This window comes from Arachis duranensis, chromosome 9 (genome assembly GCF_000817695.3).
Source record: "Arachis duranensis cultivar V14167 chromosome 9, aradu.V14167.gnm2.J7QH, whole genome shotgun sequence".
Classification (NCBI taxonomy): domain Eukaryota; kingdom Viridiplantae; phylum Streptophyta; class Magnoliopsida; order Fabales; family Fabaceae; genus Arachis; species Arachis duranensis.
The window spans coordinates 65,299,764-65,326,091 of record NC_029780.3 but is presented as its reverse complement, the minus strand read 5'-3'; the positions used below and the strand labels follow the sequence as shown (position 1 = coordinate 65,326,091).

At 36.4% G+C, this 26,328-nt stretch overlaps 2 protein-coding genes across 3 annotated transcripts; both read right to left on the bottom strand.

The window, feature by feature from the left end:
- Nucleotides 1-13,720: 13,720 nt before the first annotated feature.
- On the bottom strand, nucleotides 13,721-22,962 carry LOC107465691 (probable UDP-N-acetylglucosamine--peptide N-acetylglucosaminyltransferase SEC). Of its 2 annotated transcripts, XM_016084661.3 has the most exons (26): nucleotides 22,812-22,962; nucleotides 22,667-22,717; nucleotides 21,905-22,021; nucleotides 21,720-21,776; nucleotides 20,978-21,097; nucleotides 20,660-20,722; nucleotides 20,472-20,550; nucleotides 19,621-19,730; nucleotides 19,478-19,531; nucleotides 19,301-19,368; nucleotides 19,108-19,210; nucleotides 18,620-18,822; nucleotides 18,262-18,358; nucleotides 17,738-17,809; nucleotides 17,558-17,634; nucleotides 16,516-16,632; nucleotides 16,298-16,382; nucleotides 16,042-16,209; nucleotides 15,786-15,896; nucleotides 15,614-15,700; nucleotides 15,396-15,523; nucleotides 15,185-15,267; nucleotides 14,796-14,901; nucleotides 14,521-14,667; nucleotides 14,201-14,321; nucleotides 13,721-14,109 (listed from the first exon to the last, which is right to left on the bottom strand). In XM_016084661.3, exons 1-26 carry the CDS (start codon nucleotides 22,893-22,895, stop codon nucleotides 13,996-13,998), a joined length of 2,622 nt encoding a protein of 873 aa, XP_015940147.1. In that variant the 5' UTR covers nucleotides 22,896-22,962; the 3' UTR covers nucleotides 13,721-13,995. The 2 variants fall into 2 exon arrangements, with proteins under 2 accessions (XP_015940147.1, XP_052109902.1); XM_052253942.1 differs by lacking the exons at nucleotides 22,667-22,717; nucleotides 22,812-22,962 and having other exon boundaries at nucleotides 20,978-21,208; nucleotides 21,905-21,996.
- LOC127741569 (probable UDP-N-acetylglucosamine--peptide N-acetylglucosaminyltransferase SEC) lies at nucleotides 22,923-24,091 on the bottom strand. The gene is made up of 2 exons (XM_052254297.1): nucleotides 23,588-24,091; nucleotides 22,923-23,116 (listed from the first exon to the last, which is right to left on the bottom strand). Exons 1-2 carry the CDS (start codon nucleotides 23,781-23,783, stop codon nucleotides 22,923-22,925), a joined length of 390 nt encoding a protein of 129 aa, XP_052110257.1. The 5' UTR covers nucleotides 23,784-24,091.
- Nucleotides 24,092-26,328: the final 2,237 nt, after the last annotated feature.

Genomic DNA, 26,328 nt, shown 5'->3' with positions numbered 1-26,328 from the left:
CCAAGTCTTAGCCTCTCTAGATAGATGAGTGAATAACATCCACTTGGGCCTTTTGTTGGTAGCATCCATCACCCAAGGGGCGTCCGGTGTGGCAATGACCTCCCTCAAGGCATCATAATCAAAGGTCATACAGTGTAGTGCCACCTCTGCCTGCTCATGGGCATCTGTGGGACCAGTCCTAGATAGGCAATGCAAAGCATCCTGAATGGCAGCCTCAGTGACTGAAATTTGCCCGCCCCGTAGAAAGACTGAGTCAAGATTCGCCCTAAAGAAGTTACAGTAGAATTCCTTGACCCATGATACATTAATCCTGCCCACATCTCTATCGACAAAGTCTAGGCCCAATCCCCGAATACGGGCCTCTATGGGACGCCTTACGTCGCTAGGAAGGGCCAACTTCTTTTCAATATTTAGATTCGTCTTCCGATATGTGGGGAAGCGAAGCTCACAATACAAATTAGGGAAATTGGCTGAGTCAGTGGGTGGGAGCTGCTGATTTTCCTTTTCCACCTCATTCAGTGGGTTCCTTATATAGTTAGCATATGGGGAGGGAGTGGGGGCTTGAGGTGCTTTCCTCTTCCTAGAGGTAGTAGCCTTGGCTTTGCCTTTTTCCCTATCTGACATCCTGAAAAAAAGAATATGATAGAATATAAGTAAGTAGGCAAGTAGCAAGAAGCAAGGAAACATGTTTAGGATGTAAGGCAAATGGCAAGTAATCATGATGTGAACTAAAACAGGAAACTTGGATTGCAAGTAAGCATAGAAAACAGAAGCATAGACCAAGAATTCAATATTTCAACCAATGTAACACAATGCTCATGTATTTGGCATATTCAGCATGATACCTCAAAAGAATAGTAAGGAGTTAATTGAAATGAAACGTTAGGGGGGTTAGACAAGTTAGTGAGTGGAAAATGAGATAGAGAGTTAGTGGTATGATGGAGAATAGCTGATGAGCGGGATATTTTATACGCTTTTTGGGGGTAATTTCATGTAGATTTTAGTATGTTTTAGTTAGTTTTTAGTAGATTTTTATTAGTTTTTAGGCAAAAATTATATTTCTTGACTTTACTATGAGTTTGTGTGTTTTTCTGTGATTTCAGGTATTTTCTGGCTGAAATTGAGGGAGCTGAGCAAAAATCTGATTCAGGCTGAAAAAGGACTGCTGATGTTGTTGGATTCTAACCTCCCTGCACTCAGAATGGATTTTTTGGAGCTACAGAAGTTCCATTGGCGCGCTCTCAATTGGGTTGGAAAGTAGACATCCAAGGCTTTCCAGCAATATATAATAGTGCATACTTTTCGCGAAGATAGACGACGTAAACTGGCGTTTAACGCCAGTTCCATGTTGCATTCTGGCGTTGAACGCCAGAAATAGGTTACAAGTTGGAGTTGAACGCCAGAAACAGGTTACAACCTGACGTTTAACTCCAAAAACAGCCCAGGCACATGAGAAGCTTAAGTCTCAGCCCCAGCACATACCAAGTGGGCTCCAGAAGTGGATTTCTGCACTATCCTTCTTAGTTTACTCAATTTCTGTAAACCTAGGTTACTAGTTTAGTATTTAAACAACTTTTAGAGACTCACTTTGTATCTCATGACATTTTAGATTTGAACTATATACTTTTTGACGGTATGAGTCTCTAAACTCTATTATTGGGGATGAAGAGCTCTGCAGCGTCTCGATGAATTAATGCAATGATTTCTTTTTTCCATTCAAACACGCTTGTTTCTATCTAAGATGCTGATTTGTACTTAACTGTGATGGATGTGATGATCTGTGACACTCATCACCATTCTCAACCCATGAACATGTGGCTGACAAACACCTCCGTTCTACATTAGATTGAATGAGTATCTCTTAGATTCCTTAATCAGAATCTTCGTGGTGTAAGCTAGAATCCATTGGCAGCATCCTTGAGAATCCAGAAAGTCTAAATCTTGTCTGTGGTATTCCGAGTAGGATTCAGGGATTGGATGACTGTGATGAGCTTCAAACCCGCGAGTGTTGGGCGTAGTGACAGATGCAAAAGGATCAATGAATCCTATTCCAACATGATCGAGAATCGACAGATGATTAGCTGTGCTGTAACAGAGCATTTGGACCATTTTCACTGAGAGGATGGGAAGTAGCCATTGACAATGGTGACGCCCTACATACAGCTTGCCATGGAAGGAGCCTTGCATGTTTGAAAGTGAGAAAGCATTATGTTACAGGAATTCAGAAGACAAAGCATCTCCAAAACTCTAACATATTCTCCATTACTGCATAATAAGTATCATTTAATCCATGCTCTCTTGTTTATTTACAAGTCAATTGATAACTATAATTGGTATACTGACTAAGATTAATAAGATAACCATAGCTTGCTTCAATGAACAATCTCCGTGGGATTCGACCCTTACTCACGTAAGGTATTACTTGGATGACCCCGTGCACTTGCTGGTTAATTGTGCGGATTACAAAAGTGTGATAACAATTTCGTGCACCAATAGCTAAATTAAAAGATGGTGATAAATTGTGCTCAATAATCATGTTCACAATCATGCGAGTATAGAGATGCCAAAACTGAAGTATTTAAACCTCGGGTCGTCTCTCAAAGGACTTGCAGGGTAGTGTTCTTGTTATTGGTTATGGACTTGTATATTTTGGGGTTTTGAATGAGAAACATGAAAAGTAAATGGTAATGAAATTCTAATAACAAAACGGTCTTGGCAAAGGTTGGTTGTCAAGGGTCTCTATCCTTATCACTAACCACAATTTTGATAGTTGCAAGGAACAATCCCACTAAGTCATCCTCTAACAAGTAGCAAGGAAAGTCAAGTGAGTTATATCAATCCAAGTCCATAAATCCTAGCTTTCCACTAATTGAATTAATGAAGGCTAGAGTCAAAGGATATCAACTATCAATCACTTGAACATTAGTAACTCAAGAAGTCCTAAGTTACCTTCCCAAGCCAAGAACATAGAATTCTACTCTAACATCCTTCCAAGCATTTCATCAAACACTTGGAATGTACAAAAGAAAAGCATAGTAAATCACAACAAGAATGAATTCTAACAACAATCAAATGCAAAGAATCAACAACAACAATCAAGGAAATCACAATTTTCATGAATTACCTCAAATTGCATTAAAAGAAAGTAAGAGAAACAAAAGTAGATCCACAACAAAGTAAAGAATTACAAGGATTAAAGTACAAAACTAGAGAGAGGGAGAGTAGAGGAGTAAGAATTGATAAAGGAATAGTAAATCAAATCATGAATTAAATCTAAATCTAAGAGGAGAGATTAACATAAACCTAATCCTAATTCTAATTCTAGAGAGAAGTGAGAGCTTCTCTCTCTAAAACTAATTCTAATGTGTATGAATGAACTAAAGATACTAGAATGGTAGCATGATGATTTCCCCCTTCAATCCTTGATCCTTTAAAGCATTTTGGCACCAAAATTGGTTGCAACTTGGCCCCACAGCTTCCCAGAAATTGCTGGGCACGTTTTCTATTTAAAAATCATGTGCAGCCTTTGGCGCGGACGCATACAGTGTGCGTGCGCGTCCATGAGTCAATTTGCAATCCGCGCGGAGGTGTGCAGTGCGCGTGCGCGCCCATGGCGTTTTCCAATTCTTTGGCTTTTCATTATTTCTCCACTTCGCATGCTTTCCTCTTTACTCCTTTGATCCATTCCTAGCCCTTTTCAATCTGAGATCACTAACAATCACATCAAGGCATCTAGTGGAATCAAAGGGAGATTAAAATCATCAAGTTAAAGGCCTAAAAAGCGTGTTTTCACATCTAAGCACACATAAGGAGACAATCACAAAACTATGCTAATTCATTGAATAAATGTGAGGAAATGTTATCAAAATGCTATAAATTCAACACAAGATAAACCCTAAAAACGGGTTTATCAAGAAGATGAAGTTATTACTGAAGAGCAAGTTGCTTAGTATCTAGGAGAAATCATGAAGCTGAATGCCAAATTATTTAGTAATGAGACTTGGGAGGATGAACCCCCATTGCTCATCAGTGAACTAAATGCATTGGTTCAACTGAAGTTATCTCAGAAGAAAGAGGATCTCGGAAGGTTCTTAATACTTTGCAACATAGGCACCATGACCTTTGAGAAGCCTCTGTGTGACCTAGGGTCAAGTGTAAATCTCATGCCACTCTCTGTAATAGAGAAACTAGGGATCTTTGAGGTACAAGCTGCAAGAATCTCACTAGAGATGGCAAAAAAATCAAAGAAACAGGCTTATAGACTTGTAGAGGACGTCTTGGTAAAAGTTGTGATTGATGTAGACTGAGGAGAGTTAGTCCTTCAAGTGAATGAGGACTACCTTGTGTTTAAGGCTCAAGAATTTCCCTCTGTAAGCATGGAGAGGAAGCATGAAAAGCTTCATCCAATTCTCTCCATGCAGAGTCAAGCAAAGCCCCCACATCCAAACTCTATGTTTGGTGTTGGGAGGCCACAATCATGCTCTGAGCATCTGTGAAGCTCTGTAAGAGCTTCCTGTCAAGCTTTTAACATTAAAGAAGCGTTTACTGGGAGGCAACCCAATTTTATTTATCTATATTAATTACTCTTTCATTTTGTTTTCCATTGTTATTCTATGTTTTCTTTAAGATAATCATCATGTGTAGTCACAAAAACAACTGCCAAAATTAAGGCAAAATCAAAAACAACATCAAAAATAGCACACCCTTGAGGACGAGCTTACTGGCGTTTAAACACCAGTAAGGATACCAATATGGGTGTTTAATGCCCAGCCTGGCACCATTCTGGGTGTTAAACACCAAAACTGGCAAGCAAACTGGCATTTAAACGCTAGTAAAGGAAGAAAAATGACGTTTAAACACCCAGCCTGGCAGCATTCTGGCCAGAACTGGCAAGCAGACTGGTGTTTAAACACCAGAAAAGGGCAACAAACTGGCGTTTAAATGCCAAAAAGGGTAGTAAACTGGCGTTTAACGCCAGAAATGCCACACAGGGGACGTTTGAACGCCAGAAAGGTGCAGGGATGAGAAATCCTTGACACCTCAGGACCTGTGGACCCCACAGGATTCCCACTTACCCCTACCTCACTCTCTCTCCTCTTCATACCTCTCTAGAACACTCTACCCAATACACCACTCACCTATCAAATCTTACCCTCTTCCCCATATTCTCTTCACCACTCACATCCTTCCCCTAATTCCCAAAAAACCCATCATACAAAGCACCTACCCTCACCCACTCAAATTCAAACCATTTCCCTCCCAAACCCACCCCTTCTCACACGAACCAACTCCCTTTCTTACCCTATAAATACCCCTCCTTACTCCTTCATTTTCACACATCACATACATTCAAAACCCCCCTTGGCCGAACCATTTCAAGCCTCCATCTCCCACTTCTCTTCTTCTTCTACTCTCTTCTTTCTTCTTTTGCTCGAGGACGAGCAAATCTCTTAAGTTTGGTATGGAAAAATCCTTGCTTTTAATTTTCCATAACCATTAATGGTACCTAAGGCCGGAGAAACCTCAAGGAAGAGGAAAGGGAAGATAATTGCTTCCACCTCCAAGTCATGGGAGATGGAAAGATTCATCTCAAAGGTCCATCAAGACCACTTCTATGAAGTTGTAGCCAAGAAGAAGGTGATCCCCGAGGTCCCCTTCAAGCTCAAAAAGGGCGAATATCCGGAGATCCGACAAGAGATTCGGAGAAGAGGTTGGAAAGCTCTCACCAACCCTATCCAACAAGTCGGAATCTTAATGGTTCAAGAGTTCTATGCTAATGCATGGATCACTAGGAACCATGATCAATGTATGAACCGAACCCAAAAAATTGGCTTACAATGGTTCGGGGAAAATAATTAGATTTCAGTCCGGAAAATGTGAGGTTGGCGTTCAACTTGCCAACCACGAGAGGAGATTCTCATCCTTTCACTAGAGGAGTCAACTTTGATCAAAGGTTGGACCAAGTCCTCATGGACATCTGTGTGAAAAGAGCCCAATGGAAGAGAGACTCCAAAGGCAAGCCGGTTCAACTAAGAAGGCTTGACCTCAAACCCATGGCTAGAGGATGGTTGGAGTTCATCCAACACTCTATCATTCCTACTAGCAACCGATCCGAAGTAACTGTGGATCGGGCTATCATGATCCATAGTATCGTGATTAGAGAGGAAGTGGAAGTTCATGAGATCATACCTCTAGAACTATACAAGGTGGCTGACAAGCCCTCTACTTTGGCAAGGTTAGCCTTCCCTCATCTCATCTGTCACCTATGCTATTTAGCCGGAATTGTCATAGAGGAAGACATCCTCATTGAAGGGGACAAGCCCATCACTAAAAAAAGGATGGAGCAAACAAGAGAGCCCACTCATGGACCTCAACAAGCGCATGAGGAAGTCCTTCATCAAGAAATCCCTGAGATGCCTCAAGGGATGCATTTTCTTTCACACAACTATTGGGAACAACTCAACACCTCTTTAGGGGATTTGAGTTCCAACATGGAGCAACTAAGGATGGAGCACCAAGAGCATTCCATCATCCTCCATGAAATTAGAGAGGACCAAAGAGCCATGAGGGAAGAGCAACAAAGGCAAGGAAGAGACATTGAGGAGCTCAAGCACTCCATAAGATATTCAAGAAGGAGAACTAGCTGCCATCACTGAGGTAGACCCGTTCTTTAATTTCCTTGCTCTTATCTTTCTGTTTTTCAATTTCCTATGCTTTCTGTTTGTCTCTGTTTGTGTCTCTATTACATGATCATTAGTGTCTAGTGTCTATGCCTTGAAGCTATGAATGTCCCATAAATCCTTCACCTTTCTTAAATGAAAAATGTTTCTAATTGCAAAAGAATAAGAAGTACATGAATTTCGAATTCTATCATGAAATTAGTTTAATTATTTTGATGTGGTGGCAATACTTTTGTTTTCTGAATGAATGCTTGAACAGTGCATATTTTTTATAGTGAAGTTTATGAATGTTAAAATTGTTGGCTCTTGAAAGAATGATGAAAAAAGAGAAATGTTATTGATAATTTGAAAAATCATAAAATTGATCCTTGAAGCAAGAAAAATTAGTGAAAAGGAAAAAGCTTGCAAAAAAAATGGCGAAAAAAAAATAAAGAAAGAAAAAGAAAAATCAAGGGTAAAAAAGATCCAAGGCTTTAAGCATTAATGGATAGGAGGGCCCAAGGGAATAAAATCCTGGCCTAAACGGCTAAATCAAGCTGTCCCTAACCATATGCTTGTGTCATGAAGGTCCAAGTGAAAAGCTTGAGACTGAGTGGTTAAAGTCGTGATCTAAAGAAAAAGAGTAAGCTTAAGAGCTCTGGACACCTCTAACTGGGGACTCTAGTAAAGCTGAGTCACAATCTGAAAAGGTTCACCTAGTTATGTGTCTATGGCATTTATGTATCCGGTGGTAATACTGGAAAACAAAGTGCTTAGGGTCACCGCCAAGACTCATAAAGTAACTGTGTTCAAGAATCATCATACTGAACTAGGAGAATCAATAACACTATCTGAATTCTGAGTTCCTTTAGAGACCAATCATTCTGAACTTCAAAGGATAAAGTGAGATGCCAAAACATTTCAGAAGAAAAAAGCTACTAGCACCGTTCATCTAATTAGAACTAAACTTCATTGATGTTTTGGAATTTATTGTATATTCTCTTCTTTTTATCATATTTTGTTTTCAGTTGCTTGGGGACAAGCAACAACTTAAGTTTGGTGTTGTGATGAGCGGATAATTTATACGCTTTTTGGCATTGTTTTTAGGTAGTTTCTAGTATGTTTTAGTTACTTTTTAGTATATTTTTATTAGTTTTTATGCAAAAATCACATTTCTGGACTTTACTATGAGTTTGTGTGTTTTTCTGTGATTTCAGGTATTTTCTAGCTGAAATTGAGGGACCTGAGCAAAAATCTGATTCAGAGGCTGAGAAAGGACTGCATATGCTGTTGGATTCTGACCTCTCTCCACTCGAAGTGGATTTTCTGGAGCTACAGAAGATTAATTGGCGCGCTCTTAATTGCTTTGGAAAGTAGACATCTTGTGCTTTCCAGAAATGTTTAATAGTTCATACTTTGCCAGAGATTTGATGGCCCTAACTGGCGTCCAAACGCCCACCAGAGACTCTTTTCTGGCGTAAAACGCCAGAACTGGCACCAAAGCTGGAGTTAAACACCAAAATGGCACCAAAACTGGCGTTTAAACTCCAAGAAGAGCCTATGCACGTGAAAGCTTCAATGCTCAGCCCAAACACACACCAAGTGGGCCCTGGAAGTAGATTTCTGCACTATCTACTCATTTTCTGTAAACATTGTTTACTAGTTTAGTATAAATAGCACCTTTTACTATTGTATTCACATCTTTGGACCATTTTTCGATCCTTAGATCAGGTCTTTGAACCCTATTTCGATTGTATTATGCCATTTGGGATGCTGGCCATTCGGCCATGCGTAGACCTTGTTCTTATGTATTTTCCAACGGTGGAGTTTTTACACCTCACAGATTAAGGTGAGGAGCTCTGTTATTCCTCGAGTATTAATGCAAGTACTATTGTTTTTCTATTCAATTCACGCCTACTTCTCCTCCAAGATATACTCTTGTACTTAATTCAGTTAAGTTAGAATGAAGGGGTGACCCGTGACAATCACCTAATCTTCGTTACTCGCTTAGCCAAGATCCGCGTGCCTGACAACCACAAAGCAGACTACATGATGTTCAACGTAGTCATTGAACGACGGCTGGAGTATACTCTCTTTGGTCTCTGACCCACGGATCTGAATCACCTGTCCTGACAACAGAGCATTCGAATTCGTGACGTTAGAACCTTCATGGTATAAGCTAGAATCAATTGACAGCATTCTTGAGATCTGGAAAGTCTAAACCTTGTCTGTGGTATTTCGAGTAGGATCTGGGATGGGAAGAATGTGACGAGCTTCAAACTCGTGACTGTTGGGCGCAGTGACAGTGTGTAAAAGAATAAATGTATTCTATTCTGACACGATCGAGAACCGACAGCTGATTAACCATGCGGGAAATCGTAGAGGACATGTTTTCACTGAGAGGACAGATGGTAGCCATTGACAACGATGATCCACCAACATACAGCTTGCCATGGAAGGGAGTAGGCATGATTGGATGAAGACAATAGGAAAGCAGAGGTTCAGAGGCAACAAAGTATCTCCAAACGCTTATCTAAAATTCCCACCAAGGAACTACATAAGTAACTGTATTTTATTTTCCGTTTTAATTATCTTTTAATTATCAACACCTTATAACCATTTGAATCTGTCTGACTAAAATTTACAAGATGACCATAGCTTGCTTCAAGCCGACAATCTCAATGGGATCGACCCTTACTCACGTAAGGTATTACTTGGACGACCCAGTGCACTTGCTGGTTAGCTATGCGGAGTTGTGAAAAGTGTGAATCACAATTTCGCATACCAGCTACCAATCACCAATTACTTGGTCATTAGTGACTCAAGAATTCCTCATTTACCATCTCAAGCCAAGAACACAAGATTCTACTCAACATCCTTCTAAGCATTTTATCAAACACTTGGGAGGCATAAAAGAAAAGCATGGTAAATTGACAATAAGAATGAATTCTAACAACAAATAGATGCAAAGAATTAACAACAATCTAAGAAAACACAATTAACGTGAAATACCTCAAATTGCATTAAGAGAAAATAAGAAGAACAAGTGTAAATCAACTTACAAAGTAAGGGAAGGAAATAAAGGAAATTGCAACCAGAGAATAGAAGAACAAGATGTAGCAAAATAGAATTGAAAGGTAGAAGTAGATGAAAGCAAAAGATTAAAACCTAGATCTAAGAAATTAAAACCTAAACCTAATCTTAATTCTAGAGAGAAGAGAGAGCTTCTCTCTCTAGAAAACTAACTCTCAAAACTGAACTTATACTATGACTAATTGATGCCTTCCCCTTCAATCCTTGGTCCTTTTTGTGCATTTTGGCACCAAAGAGGGTTCAGATTGGGCCCCACACCTTCTGTGAACTTGCTGGGCATGAATTCACTTAAAAATCATGTGTCAGCATCGACGCGTACGCGTGCTGTGCGCGATCCACGCGTGGGCGTTCAGTGCGCGTGCGCGTCCATGGACTTGTCTCAAATCTTTGGCTTTTCATGATTTCTCCACTTTGCATACTTTCTCTTCACTCCTTTGATCCATTCCTAGCCCTTTTCAATCTGAAATCATTAGCAAACACATCAAGGCATCTAGTGGAATCAAAGGAAGATTAAAATCATCAAATCAAGGGTCCAAAAGCATGTGTTCACATTTAGGCACAAATTAAGAGACAATCATGAAACTATGCTATTTTATTGAATAAATATGAGAAAAGGTTAACAAATTGCTCTAAATTCAACACAAGATAAACCCTAGAAACGGGGTTTATCAGGCCTCACCCCACGATAGTTGGAATGTGTGGGTCTCCGGACGCCATCACTCCACGAATGATGTAATCAGGGATTTGTCGAATACGAAATCTCTAAGAGGCACTGTTTCGCCAAATTCAACCTCCCTCAGATACGGGACGATGGTGTCGGGTGGAGGAAGCATGTGACTCACTGGCTGGGACAAGAGTAGGCGATGCCTCTAACAAAGAAAAAGATTTCACAATCATTAAAAATTAAAAATTTGTATAGGTCCATCAACATATCAAACTGTCTTGACTATTCTATACATTTGCTTAACAGAATTTTACACGTATGTACTAACTGAATTTATGCCGTCATGACATTTTCTATTAATATGTACTTTCTTAACTAAAGTAAAGTAATTAATAATCTAACTATCAAACTTTGACTTAACTTAATAATCTAATTATCAAAATTGGATAGTTACTAACTAAATTAATAAATTAAGAAACGTGTGACAAAGAAACTAGACTCAATGATTGGAAAGCAACTACCTCATTATTTAAACTCTAAATTAATAATTATGTAGTTAACAACTTAATTGCCAAAAAAATAATAACCACATTACTAGAATTACCAATTTCTATCAGTGACATGTTCTTAATGATACAAATTCTATTCTAGTTCTTGGCAAGTACCTTAACCATGGCAATACATATATGGGATTATATAAAACTGAAGATAATAGAACTAACTGCAAAGTCAGTTGTCCAGCATAGTACCATGTCATATTTAGCCTGTTGATGTCCCGATCACGTGTATCTGCACGCACCATCTTTGTATTACTCGATAATATGGTCAGAAAGGGGTAAAAGAGATGAGAAAGTGGTCGAAAGATTCGAACTGGGGCCAAGAACCTCGCTGTAAATGACATATATATATAGTCATCCCCCACCCTTATCTCGTTTACAATGTAAACGAGATAAGCTTATACATATCTCATTTACTACTGGAAGACAGATTTTGGTAATAATTTTTATAATTATTTATTTCAAGAAGTAAAACATTTATTTAATTTATTTAAATAAAAAATCCTACAATTGTAAACGAGATAAGCTTATACATATCTCATTTACTACTGGAAGACAGATTTTGGTAATAATTTTTATAATTATTTATTTCAAGAAGTAAAACATTTATTTAATTTATTTAAATAAAAAATCCTACAATTCGATTGTCATTGGTAGCAGCGGTATGGTGAAACTTGTAACCTGGCCATTGCAAATAAAGTTTGAAATAAAATGTCTAACTCAACCTCTTTCCAACAAAAAATGTCAACTCAACTGGAAACCTGTCGGTTACATTTTTACATAAGTAATTGACAGTTTGACACTAATATAATTAACAAATATTCTCCACATACAAGTCATTATTCCATACAAGTCCATTGAAGTCTCTTTAACCTAATTCACCTCATGCGCCACTATCTAACCAACTTTTCAATCAACACGCGAATATATAACTGTCTTTTTCGAAAGGATTTCGTTTTCATTTTTGAATTTTCTCCACGTGTTTTATCTACGTTCTTTGTCATCTCTGCATTCTCTTCGTTCGTTCTCTACGTTATTGAAATCAAGCTTTAAAATCAGTTCTGAACAGTTATCTCATTATTGAAGATAATGAATAATTCAAATTCAGATTTTCAATTGAACCAGAGGGAAGTTGATTATTGTTTTGAATCCAATCAAGTGGTTGAGGAGTAGTTTGATTCTAGTTAATGTTTTTGTTAGTAGTTTTTTATTCTAGTAGGTGAATAATGTTGTTTTTGTTTGTGAAAATTGTTGTTCATCGTTGATGGTTTGAATTGAATGTAATGTAAGAGTTCTGCATTAAAGAAAATATTTTTCTGTATTTGCAGCAAATTTCAGTGTAACACGAAGATATTTAAGTGTATTGTTTAAGAATTTTCGATGTATGTGTGCTTATAAGTTCTGCATAATTCAAAACTCTTCTTCTCCCTCCTCCTCATGTTCTACTGTTTCTTATTCTTCTTTTTCATCATCATCATCGTCTCCTTTTTTTTTCTTGTTTTATCTTCTCAAGTTTCTTCTTATTTTACTCTCTTAATAAGAATAAAAACAAAAAAATCAAACAAAAGAAGAAGAAGAAACACATAAATGCTACAAAATCACTTCGAAGAGGATAAACATACATTCATTCTTTGAAAGAAAGAAAGAGAGGAAGAAAGAAGAAAAAATACAGCATTAAAGGAAATATTTTTCTGTATTTGCAGCAAATTTCGATGTAACACGAAAATATTTAATTGTATTGTTTAAAAATTTTCGGTGTTTTTGTACTAATAAATTTTACATAATTCAAAACTCTTCCTCTTCTTCCTCTTTTTCTATTGCTTGTTCTTTTTTTCATCATCATCACCATCTTCTTTTTTTCTTATTCATCTTTAACTTTTTATCTTACCTTTTCAAATTTTTTCTTGTTTTACTCTCTTAACAAAATAAAAACAAAAAAAATCAAACAAAGAAGAAAAAATACATAATGCTGCAAAATTATTTGAAATGGGATGAACTTATATTCATTCAACTAAAAGAAAGAAAGAAACAAAAAAAAATAAGAAAAAAAATGCAACATTAGAGGTAACATTTTACTATATTTGTAACAAATTTCGATGTAACACGAAAATATTTAAGTGTATTGTTTAAGAAATTTCGGTATGTGTGCTAATAAATTCTGCATAATTCAAAACTCTGCATAATTCAAAACTCTATATCTTTCTTGTTTTCATATTCTGCTATTTCTTCTTCCTCATCTTCTTATGTCATTTTCTCATCATTTTTTTCGAATTCAACTTCGTAACTTTCTCACTTTTCACGACGATTTTTAGAGATTTTTGAGAGATTTGATCTTATTTGAATTTTAAGCATTGTAGTTTTAATTGAGAGAGAATTGTTTGTGCTATTCAAGAGGTAGAAAAGCACGTGTTTACACACAATGTAAATTAAGAATTATTTTTATTGGATTAGAACCAATTTAAACACACAATGTAAATTGAGAATTATTTATATTGGATTAGAACCAATTTGTATGAACTTGTATACCAAAAAGACTTGTATGAACTTGTATACCAAAAAGACTTGTATATGTTTAATAGTCCTCTAGTTAAATAGATAAAGTAACAAGTTTACTTCATATTTTAATCTTTCTGGAAATATGATGGTCCATGATGCGGATGTGCCTAAGGCACCAAGAATATTGAAGTACAACCCTAAGAAGAAAGCAATCAAGGCATTTTCTTTTCGGTGCATGGATCTATTAAAGCTTAGCAAACATTACAACCAACCTTTCATTACGTAAATCTGAATGATACGGCAATCTCACCGTGGTTCAACGCCAGATCTTCACTTCAGAACTCATTGAAGCACACAAACATTTGTGTTTCGTTAAATAAAAATACATCACATTTTTCTTAATCCGAGGTATTTGTCAGATACACCATTGACACAGTATTAGTGTATAACGCACCAGCACACCCGAAATTACTTGCTGCTTTTCTCTTTGATCTTTCCTATCTACATTCCCGTCTAATTCCTATACCTATTTATCATAAGGACATTCGAGATCATTTTCGGTGATCTTGAAATGCTGGGGGCGTTGACCACCGCAATGCAGATTCCACATTTTGAAATATGCTCTATCGAGATTCCTCACCTGCAACATTGACAACAGCTTAAGAATACTTCGTGTTATAGAAAATGGAAAAGATCAAATAGTCCTGTATGAACCATATTTTGGAACTCACCCAGCGTGCCGTATCAAACAGAGGGCAGGTCATGCGTACAGCTTTGAGCTTGTTAGTAAGAGCTTGTAGTTTTGGGCGATTAAGGGCAAGAGATACTGCCCTGTCTTCATATTCTTTCAAGCTTTACATTCGGTTTTCACAAAAAGTTTAAAATTATTAATTAATTAAACTCAGCGATACAATACGGCAAAAATTGTAAGACAATTATTTCAAAAAGGAAACAGCAACAACAACAATAAAATTTTATCCCATTAGATAGGATCGGCTACATAGATCAACCGACGCCATAGCAACAGGCATACCAAAACAAAAGTGCTAACCTGCTAACAATCATCTCTTCACCCATTCCAGTTGCAAGACAGAGTGACCCAGCAACCCTAGTAGCCATTTTCTCAAGAGGAAGAGTCACCATTGGTAGACCCGCCCATAATATATCAGTTCCAGTTGTGTGTGCATTGCATAATGGCCTGAACAAAATCAGGGTAAGCATGGCATTAGTACAGGCAGAATTATGCAAGCAGTCTAGCGAATAGTAGACTGAAACAAAATGCACACAGCAAAAATTAAAGACTTTAAACATAAATAAAGACATTACGTGTCGAGGAATAAGTCAGCTAAAGAACTTCGCCTGATGTGTTCATTCTTCATTGCCACATCTGTGAAAATAATCTGATCTGGTTGTACCCCTTGTGCAGCAGCATCTGACATAAGTTCGTAAAATTAGAAATGACGTCCAAAAGTGCAATGCTATTTCAAGGTTGTGAATGTGGTCAATTCTCCTAATAAAAAGGAATGGACATCGGAACCAGGGGCGGAGACTCATACATTCATTAGTCCCCCCTAATTTTATTTTTCCTTCCCTTCTAAAATTATATTTTTTTATATTGGCCCCCTCCAAAAAACTATTCTAGCTCTGCCTGTCTGACACCATATTAAACAATATAAATTCTGAAAAATGAAACCGCAACACCGCAAAACACGTACATTGCCTCAATCTCATTTCTCCTGCTGCAGGAAATCTTAGGAGCCAAAGTGCACTGTTCGGTACACGCTTAAGAATATTGCACCTGAATTAATGTAAGAATAGGAAAACATTCAAGGATTAATATGCCAAAATTGAGAATAGAAGTCACCATAGATCAACTTTCATTTTTGGTCTAACAAGTTGAAAAAGAGAGGAGCATCCCGCCATTACCATGTAGTGAATATCTCGGGATCCATCTTGTAAAGTTGATTAAAGCATGCAAATATAAATTTATCCTCAGGTAGCCCATAATCTGATCGTTTGTGTGGACTGTTTGGATCCAGCACATCCAGGTTTTTCTGAAGTATATACGGAAAATCACTATTAATGTAAATACACGGGGAACTGAATTTATCTCAGGTTCTCCAACAGAAGTTCATAAAACTAACCTGCTTATAATCATTTACAAAGTAGCAATGGGGGAGATGGACAATCTTTTCAGAATAAATATGTGCATACTGTAGCGGTGAAACAAACTGCAAGAGAATATCATGGGTTGAAAAATCGGAGAACATGCTGGGTGGCCTGTTAAATAGGCTAGAACATCACTCAGTGTCTCACCTCATCAGTGACTACGTAATCTATGTAAGTAGCGCCTGTTGTTCCAGGGAATCCCATATATGAAACTTGAATTGGTGCAGGTTGCATAGCAAATATCTCATTTCTAGCACCCTGCAAGGAAACAATCAAACAAGTAATCAAGGTATGGTTTCATTGAACAAATTCACACATAGAAGTTGCAACACAGTTAAATTAATTACGGATTACAAATAGTTTTACTGATGTAGATAAAAAATAATTTACACAAGAAAACTACCTTCGTATAACCATTAAGGTTAACCAGAACTTGTATTTTACTCTCGTTGATCATTTTTGCTATCATATCTGATGACATAGCAGATACATCCAGAAAGTGCTCTGCTTCAGATTGAATACGCTGCCTCCATTCTGTACCGTCATTAGGACTCAAGGCATAACAGAACACCTACATATTGATAGTTGATTACCATAGAACATTGGTAAAATATTTATATGTATGTCTCACATAGCATGAATAAGACCTAATGAAATACCTCAACATTTTTCCTGTTGTGCATACCAAAAACAGATCCCATGAGATGAGACAGGGGATGATTACCAAAGTCACTGCTAACATACCTGCAACCAAAATAACCCGAAACTTGAACATAGAGTAAAAGAAAATTTGGCAAATAATAATGACAAATGGAACAAAAACGAGGGGGAAACTGTGAAAAGATTTAGCGAAGTGAATCAAGTGATTTTAACATACCCAATCCTTAGCCTCTCATATCCTCCCTCCCGTTTAATTGGGATAGGAGCAGGATGGTTGAACGGAGGCAGAGCAAGCCGAGACGCAACCAAGGAACAGTGTGCAGCATATTTACGGCTGCAGAAAGTATTAGGAAGGACATTATAAAACAAAACAAAACCTTGTATACAAAATGTTCCCTGTTTCTTAATTGAATCTGCAAGAGAAATTTCCACTCCCCTCCCCTGCGAGATGCTAAAATGACACTCCCCTCCCCTCTATTTTATAAATGTACATTCTCCTCCCTTTTAACTTTTAAAAAATTTTCTCTTTAATCCATTTTAAACTTTTTGTGTTAATTAATGTTAACTTTATCCATTTTTTAAGAAAAAAATTTATTTTTAAAAAAATACCTATTAGCAAAAATTTTACTTTTTATCATTAAATTTTGTTTACCAAAATATCCTTTAATAAATTATTCTTTTATTGATTAAATTATATTTTAAAAAAAATAATAATTATATTATTTTTTTCTAAAATACCCTTCAATAATTTTTTAATTATTAAATTATAATTTTACCAAAATTTTCGTTAACAATTTTTTTTATATTTTACTATTAATTTTTTGATATTAATTTTAGTAAAATCATAATTTAATAATTAAAAAATTATTGAAGGGTAGGTATCTTAGAAAAAAATAATTTAATTATTAATTATTTTAAAAATATTTTGGTAAAAATACAATTTAATCAATAAATAAATAATTTATTAAAGGATATTTTGGTAAGCAAAATTTAATGATAAAAAATAAAATTTTTATTAATGAGTATTTTTTCAAAAAATAATTTATTTTTTCTTGAAAAATGGATAAAGTTAACATTAGTTAACACAAAAAATTTAAAATAGATTAAAAAGGAGGTTTTTTAAAAGTTATAAGGGAGGGAAATGTACATTTATAAAATAGAGGGGAGGGGAGTATCATTTTAGCATCTCGCAGGGGAGGGGAGTATCATTTTAGCATCTCGCAGGGGAGGGGAGTGCAATTTTCTCAATCTGCAAATACCTGATTTCCAGAGCTAGCAATGGGTCAAGTGGATATGCAATTGCATGGAATGGCTGAACACTAGGAAGAACTGACATCTGAAAACAATATATGAAAATAAATTTAGCATATTGAAGAAATTGTGTGTATCAAAGCATCTATCCATTTAAAATAAGAGTAAAAATAGTCCCAAGTCCTGACATTAATCTGCCTCCTGATTATCCCTTCAACTTCAGCAAACATTTGATCACGATCCTCCCAACTGCAGACACACTGCAATACAACAAATGAGTCAGACAAATTGATACCAAGTAACAGACATTTGGAAAATACGAGACATATACAAATTTCATGAAATTAACGTAGCAAATCATCAAAACCAGAAAACAGAGAAACCAAAATTCATCTAGGTTAGAAACAGAAAGAGGTGTAAGTAGGTAACTATGGTAAAGTTCACAATGCATGCTACACAAGTGATATTATTCAACTCAAAAAGTTCATCAATCAAAAATCTTATTCAAGAGCAATATTAACATTTGAATCAAGTCTAAAATGACATCAAATACATCAAATACGAATGGTTATCAATTCGAACCACATCATATGAACTGACAAACTAACTGGAACGACGACAACATCAATCTCAAATCTACCGATAAAAGAATGAAATGCATGGTTGGTTCATTCTGACAGAAATATCAAGAACAAATATTGAATATAAAAACCTGAAGTGTATGTAGGAGATTGCAAGTTGCTTCGGGAAAGTCCTGACGGAGAATCAACGCCTGCCTATAGCTCTTTATAGCAGCCTCTACATGTCCACTGAAATAAATAATGTGATTAAGAATTTCAGATAAGTATCAAGAAGCAAAACACTATCTAGAAACCATGTTTATGGAAGTCACACTTGAGTGAGAGAGCAAGGGGAACATAAAATTTTAGCCATAGGGAAAATATGACAAGTAAACCCAAAAGTTGCAAGAAAAACCACATTGCAAGTGTAGTTAGTTAGCTTTACTTTCTGAATTTAAAGCATTGCACAATGCTCTTCAAAAACATGAAATAGAATAAAACTCAGCATACCTATCTTTATAGGCTGACGCCAAATTTGCATGGGCTTCAGCCATAGTAGGCCTGACAGCAATTGCACGTATATAATCCTGGATGGCTTCACTAACTCTGCCAATCTCCTTGTACGTATTTCCCCTATTTACAAGCCCATCAGCTGCCAAGGGATCAATGCGTAGGACTTCATTGTAGCAAGATATGGCATCAGCATAACTTCCCTACAATGAATTGTACATGAATGAACAAAAAAATCAACATTATATATTTTCTAATCAACTTCTAGCACAGGCGAACAAGGGAAAAAAAAAACGAGAGAAATCAACATTGATACATATTTTCTAATCAACTAGCACACAGGTAAACGGACAAAAAAAAGAAGTGTCATCAAATACAAACTGCTTCGTATACCAAACCCCAACTACAAGTGCACACTAGAACACATGCAAGCATTACATTTCACATCAGTTGAGATGTTAATGGAATTGTACTCTAGGTTTTAGTACCTGCTGCTTATAGATTATAGCAAGGTTGTTATAAGGAGCAGACAATCCAGTGGTTACACTCAGTGTAGCCTTGTAATATTGAGCAGCAGCAGACACCATGTTCCTGTATCACAGCAATTTCAAATGATAAGATCATCCTACAACATATCATAAACACAAAATTGACCAACTTTGAGAGACAAGTATTACACACCATTCCATGTATATATTTCCAAGATTGGTCAATGCTTGTGGATGGTTGGGCTGTAATTGAAGGCATTGCTTCACACAAGGAAAAGAAATGAAAGATCATTCAGTAGGAGTTTGATAGCATGAAAATCGGAATGACCAATAAACATATATGTGATGCACATTCCACAAGATAGCATACATTGTAACACTGAATTGCTTCCTCCACTCTGCCAACATCTTTTAGCGCATTACCCTATAAATAGTACACAAAATAGAAGAAATCGTGATTCAACTGCAGATGGAAGTGCAGATTTAGGCTCTTTTAACTACACAGAAACCAACCAAATTATTGTAAGCCTCCAAAAATCTGGGGTCACATGCAACAGCTTGCTTATAGTGTAGAATCGCCATGTCTAGTTGACCTTGCTCGTAAAATATACTAGCCAGATTCCCTGCAAAGCATTTGATAATACAATACACTGTTAGTGTGACAAGCAACATTGGGGCTTACAATGTTGCAATGTGTAGACCAACTTATTTCCAGAGAACTTGTCATCATTTCACAAGTTAAGTTATTCAATAATTCAGTATTAATCATTGACAGCTACCATCATGCTCAGTTATAAACATATCTATCTCAAGAAAAACCGTATAGAGATGAGTCAACAAATAGATTAATACTCATTCAGGCCATTACTAATGGTTAGTAAGAAAACAGAGTAATTGTTAACTGGTCATTATTTTTCAAAGAGTAACGTCATAAACTGGTCCCTAACAACTTTCACATTAGACAAGTTAGACCTTCACAGTTCACAAATAATAATAATAATAACAATGACAAATTGGCCCTAAACTTTTAGTAACTACAGAATTAATTTGTTCTTTCCCTTATAAAATACTAAATTGCCTAACATTCTAAAAAAACAGGGGCCAATTTGTCATTTTTTTTTGTTAGGGACTAGTTTGTGTTGAGCAAAAAAATTGTTAGAGATCAATTGGGGTATTACTAAACAAAAAAAATTGTTAGGGACCAATCGGGGTATTACTCTAAAATAAATCAACCATCAACTGTGAAATATTATAACACACTGGCAAAATTGGTTTAGAAAGAATAACTCCAAATAAATTGATTATACATGAGATCATTATCACAGTGAGCTTAAGAAACCAAGACCATTGCTATAAATACTCACCGTAAGCCATGCCATAGTTTGGCCGTGCCTGAAGAGCTTGTTGATAACAGGCAATAGCTTCTTGAGGCATCCCTAGAGCCTGGTTAAGTTAAAGTAAGAAAAAGTTCAACCATCCAGCAATGGAATTCAATTATTCAAAGTATTACCAGTTGCAAGTTGCAACCGACTAATTAAGCTTGAGACCCTACCTTGTACACATTTCCAAGGTTCAGATATGCATCAGGGAAGGAAGGTTTGAGTTTCACTGCTTCCTGAAATATGTTTGGGGGGAAGTAAAATGAGAACATGATCCTCACAAAATTGCCAGGACAGGATTAACTCTGACCATCTAGTAGAATTCAGAAAGAATTATAGCAAAACCAAGCAATTGTATTTAAGGGAGACACATTACAAGCCAGTTGCATTTATGGCAGTGGCAACGGAATAATGTTAGAAAAACTAACTACACACCAGTGCCAAAAAATTCCACTGAAGAATGTGGTGTAAAATGTAAGAATAGAATATACCTTGTAATACTGAAGGGCTCTGTTGAGATCGCCAGACTCCATGAATAAGCCAGCAAGATTTGACCATGCGATAGCAAAAGTTGGCTGAATGCGTAATGCCTCAAGGTAACAGCTGTATGCCTGCACAAAATGTTAGATTCTGACTATTTGCAGTCTTGGAGATGGAATACAACTAGACCAACCATCATCTGAGTTCTGGCTTGAAGACAACAACTTGATATCTGTATCGAACTGTAAATTTTTTTTTTTTACACAGTTCCACACCCGAATATTTAAATCAGTAACTAAAGAAAATAAGAGATGTAGGGTATAAAATACTAAGCATTGAAGGAGCCCTCCAGGCATCCAGGCCAGCAAATACACAATTTTAGCTTCTTTTACCAAGCTATACAGGATGGTGAACAAGAGGTGGGCCAGCACAACACACACGGATGTTCACTCATTAAAGGGAATCTAGTTGATAATCGCCTCAAATGGGTAAATAAATTAGTATTGAAGGGGCTGTACTGGATCTAGTAGCAAGATGAGGTGGGTACATAGAATACTGACTGAAAAGAACTTATAAGAAACCACTCTCCCATGTAAAACACCCTAATTCACAAGTCACTCATACTGGGAATTCTTGCAGAGAAGAACATCAGAAGAGTGGTGTCATAAGATAGTTTATGAATCCAGGATCTAAAAGAAGTGAAAAAAGACTACCACTTAAAACAAGAAAATTATCAAAAAACCTAGGACTTACATCTTGCACCAACCCTTGGGCTTTCATTAGATTCCCCAGGTTGCTATGGGCATCAACCTGTAGCAAATATACAACATATCAGTAAAGCTAACAAAACAACTATGAAAAATGGAACGGAGAAGTAAGAGACTCGGACTTGAGCATTCTGAATAACTACTTTTGATCACAGTAAGAGTTGGGAATACCATTAGAGGATTTATAGCAAGTGCTTGCCGACAGCACTGAGCTGCTTCCGTGAGTCTTCCTTTACGCATGTATGCACTAGCTAGGTTTGACCATGCATCAGCAAAATTCGGACGAAGCTACAGCAGCAGAACAATAAACAAACTACTCAAGGAAGCGAAAACAACAAATAAGAACAAACAATGGGAACAAAATGAAAATAAAGAAGGGGGGCAATATTAAAAAGCTAGTTTCAGATCAAATAAATAAATTAAAACATCACCATTGTCGTATAAAATAATAGCACCCAGTCACCCACAAAGAGTTATAGAGTTTATATGGCTTCCAATTCTATATTCATATTCCAGCAAAAGCTATTCCATGGAAATTATAATAATCGTATCTACAATTGATCCAATCATGAACTTAGCTATTCAGAAATAGCATTGCAGCAAAAATTGCTCCGACTTGTGCTAGAATCACACAACTAGCTCATTCACTTTACATATTCTTTGTAATTTTGTAGCGGAATCAATTATATTTAGTTTGAAATGTGTTTCTAAATCTTATGATACTTTATGATTCAAAATACAGAAAAGATATATAGCAGTTGAAATTCACAATTTGACAACTGTTCAGGACAACACTATTTGACACTTAAATTTAAAAAGTGGAAACTTGGAAACTGAGCACCATATTTTATGGAGTTCAATGCACGTTCAAAACAAAAACAACAACAAAAGATACAAACAAACTGAAGGCATGGTCCAAAGTTGCATGCAAACCTCTATAGCAATCAAGTAGTAGCGAATTGCAAGGTCAATGTTTCCTTTTTCCTGCAACAAGTTAAATTGTATCAGCCCAAGAAGCCATAAGAGAAAGTGTAATTTATACCGTCATACTCTAACCTCTTAAGCAGCAGTAACTTACCTTCCATGCATTAGCCATGTTACCATAACACTCGGCAAAGTGTGGTTCAATCCTGAGTGCTTCTTCATTTTTTGCAACACACATATCAAAATCATGCAACTACATTCAAAGTTACAAACAGTAACACTCACTTAGAACACAGTACAAAAAAGGAATAAAAGAAATAAGAGCTAACTGCAAGAGCAGTAAGTTGTCAGTACGAAGTGGATTCCTCTCATAGACAGTGTTACTGTGTTCTAGAGCTTTCTTATAATTTCCAGCCTTATACATTTGGTGTGCAAGAGACAAATGAAAATCTTCATCAACTGCATCAACAGAAAGATTAACTATTAAAAAAAAAAGGATAATCAATCAGAACAAACGTAGCTATTGTATGATAAGAATAAGTACAACCATAGCATAAGCACTGAAACAATTTTTCACCGATGTTCCTGATCCGCTGTGACGGTTCACCCATTACATAATAAAAACCATCACAAAATAGACTATTCCAATAGACCAATATAACTCTCTGTTTACAAATAAAGTAATAAATTCGAAATGAACAGAATTTCTGATAAACCCTAACTAACCCTAACATAGCTAAAACCTAATTCTAACCCTCCCAATTCCGACACACAAAGCTATAAAAGCCGACGAAGCAGTTACTTCAGCTGACAAAACTACATCAGGAACGGCCACGAGAAATTTACCGAAAAACTTAGGTTAGGCAAAAAATTATTTCAACCCAATTTTTGCCACAACGAACTGAAATGTCATAAGATATTACAACAAACCTTCGTTAGAATCATGGCCACGCAACAGAGGGAGCGAACCAGGCTCCTGCTTAACAGAAAATGGCTCCTGCTTGACAGAGAACGGCTCAACACGATCTCCAGCGATCGGAGGCCGAGAAGCGTCCACAGCGCCAGGATGCTGCGGCTGGTGGTGGTGGTAATGGTGGCGGTGGTTGTCGCCGGTGGCGGAGATCATGATGGCGACTTACGAAAGACCGCAAAACAGACAGACGTGCAATGATGAGAGAGAAAGAGAGAGAATCTTGGAGACAAATTCAGAAACCGCTCAAGTAGAAGTCGACGATCATGAGAGCGAGTTGGATCGGAATAGATTGTAATCGCAATTGAAGGAGAAGAAGTAACTCGAAAATGCGAAACCCTAAGCGCGAGAGAGAAAGTTCTCGAGCTTATTGCTTCTTTCTTCTGTGCTGTTTACGCTGTTTCTTCTGTTTTGTTGGTTGGTTTTTCCTGTGAAACTCGGCAAGGGGAAACGAAAGGGGACAAGTGTTATTTTAGGTGATCAGGATCTTCTGTTTGCCGATAGATCTCCGCCGTTAATTTGGTACACAAAGGTGATACCGCCGTTAGTTTGCACAAAAAGCTGATGCCGCCGTTAGGTGACTGGAGATCTCCTTGTCTAGTGACACGTTAGTACTGTTTTAAATTTTTTTATTAAAAATTAAAAATATTTATAATTATCATTATTATAAATATTTTATAATTTAATAATATTTAAAAAATACTTATAAAGATTTATTTTTGTTCAAATTTACCTGGGACAATTTTATTTATTGGTATCGTATTTATTCTTAAAATCAAAACAATATAATCATCGTTATTACTTGTTAAAACTTTACATTTTATGATATGATTTTCAGATTTTCAAACTAGAGACTTATGTCATTATAAAAGCTATTATATTGATTAATATTTCTTGGTAACATTATTGGAACACCGTCATTGAGTATTAGTTAGTGTGAAGAGAAACCAATAATAACTTTTGTTATTCAATATATAATTTATTCTATTAAAAAATAAATTAGTATTTCCTGAATTGGTAAATACACTTTTCTTCAATTTCTTACACTATTTTATTTAGTAATATCTGCTTTTAAAGAATAGCAAATAATCACACTATCCTATAATATGAAGTATAAAGTAATTTCTTATCTTAAAATTAATTCTGGTTAGTGAGATAAAATTCAAAATAAGTTTATTACTCAAATTTAAATTTGAATTTAAAGTTTATCAATAACTCATTCTTTTTTTAATTTCAATAACAAAAATAAAACTAGTTAAGTACAACAACCACCTCAACAGGAAAATTTTAGAGCCTAAGAAGATTCTAATTGGGAGATGGTGAGGAGTTTTATGCAGGAAACCAAAGCCTCCATTAGAAACTTGGAGGTGCAAATGAGCCAACTGAGCAGACAAATACTTGAAAGGTCTTCAAATACATTTCCTGGTGATACAGTGGTAAACCCAAGAGAAGATTGCAAGGCTATTCAATTGAGAAGTGGTAAAGTAACTGGTTCTGAGACCAAGGTCAATGAAGAGCTAGTTGAAAAGGAAGCTCCAGAGGAGAAGAAGGAAGAAGTAGAGCACACCCCTCCAAAGCGTGCAGACAACCTATTCCCAGACTCTCTTTACACATATCCTACATTGCCAAAGGCTCCTGAATACAAGTCAAAAATGTCATATCCTCAAAGGCTTCAGAAGGCTTCCAAAGACAAGTAATTTTCTAAATTTTTAGAAGTCTTCAAGAAGCTACAGATCAACATTCTTTTTGTAAAGGCTCTGGACCAAATGCCCTTTTATGCTAAATTTATGAAAGAATTGTTGACTAACAAGAGGAATTGGAAGGAACAAGAAACGGTGGTGTTAACCAAGGAATGCAGTGCTATTATTCAACATAACCTTCCTGAGAAAATGCAGGATCCAGGTAGCTTTGTGATTCCTTGCACCATTGGAGATGTCACAATTCAAAGAGCTTTATGTGATCTTGAAGCTAGCATCAATCTCATGCCACTTTCAGTGATGAAAAAACTTCAAATTGAAGAGGTAAAACCCACACATATTTCTCTTCAACTTGCTAATCTTTTTATTAAATTACCTATGGGTGTTGTTGAGGATTTGCTTGTGAAAGTAGGACCATTTATTTTTCTTGCTGATTTTGTTATTTTAGACATGGAAGAGGATGTAAAATCCTCTATTATTCTTGGTAGACCCTTTTTAGCTACAGGTAGAGCTCTGATTGATGTGCAAAAGGGTGAATTAAGCCTGAGAGTCAATGAAGAACAAGTGGTCCTTAATGTGTTTGAAGCTCTCTGGTGGACGAAATTGTGATCACATCAATGTAGTATTCTTTGTTGTTGTATGGAATCATTATTATGGCACCTATGTGTGGACACAACTCCGTTCAACTAACCAGCAAGTGTATTGGGTCGTCCAAGTAATACCTTACGTGAGTAAGGGTCGATCCCACAGAGATTGTTGGTATGAAGCAAGCTATGGTCACCTTGCAAATCTCAGTCAAGCGGATTCAAGTATAATTGGATTATTGGTTTAAATTTGATTAATGGAATAAATAGAAAATAAAGATAAATAAACTAAGATAGAAATACTTATGTAAATCAATAGTGGGAATTTCAGATAGGAGTATGGAGATGCTGTGCTCCTCTCAGATCTCTACTTTTTTATTACATTCATCCAATCCTTCCTACTCCTTTCCATGGCAAGCT

Coding starts and splice junctions, on each gene's coding strand:
- LOC107465691 (XM_016084661.3), bottom strand. CDS start 22,895: ATGTGTGTTGCAAAAAATGAAGAAGCACTCAGGATTGAACCACACTTT. Junction 19,731..20,471: donor AAACTATGGCATGGCTTACG/GTGAGTATTTAT, acceptor AATGCTTTGCAG/GGAATCTGGCTAGTATATTT. Junction 16,383..16,515: donor TATGAGAGGCTAAGGATTGG/GTATGTTAAAAT, acceptor TTTTGGTTGCAG/GTATGTTAGCAGTGACTTTG.
- LOC127741569 (XM_052254297.1), bottom strand. CDS start 23,783: ATGATCTCCGCCACCGGCGACAACCACCGCCACCATTACCACCACCAC. Junction 23,117..23,587: donor TGGCCATGATTCTAACGAAG/GTTTGTTGTAAT, acceptor CTGTTGATGCAG/TTGATGAAGATTTTCATTTG.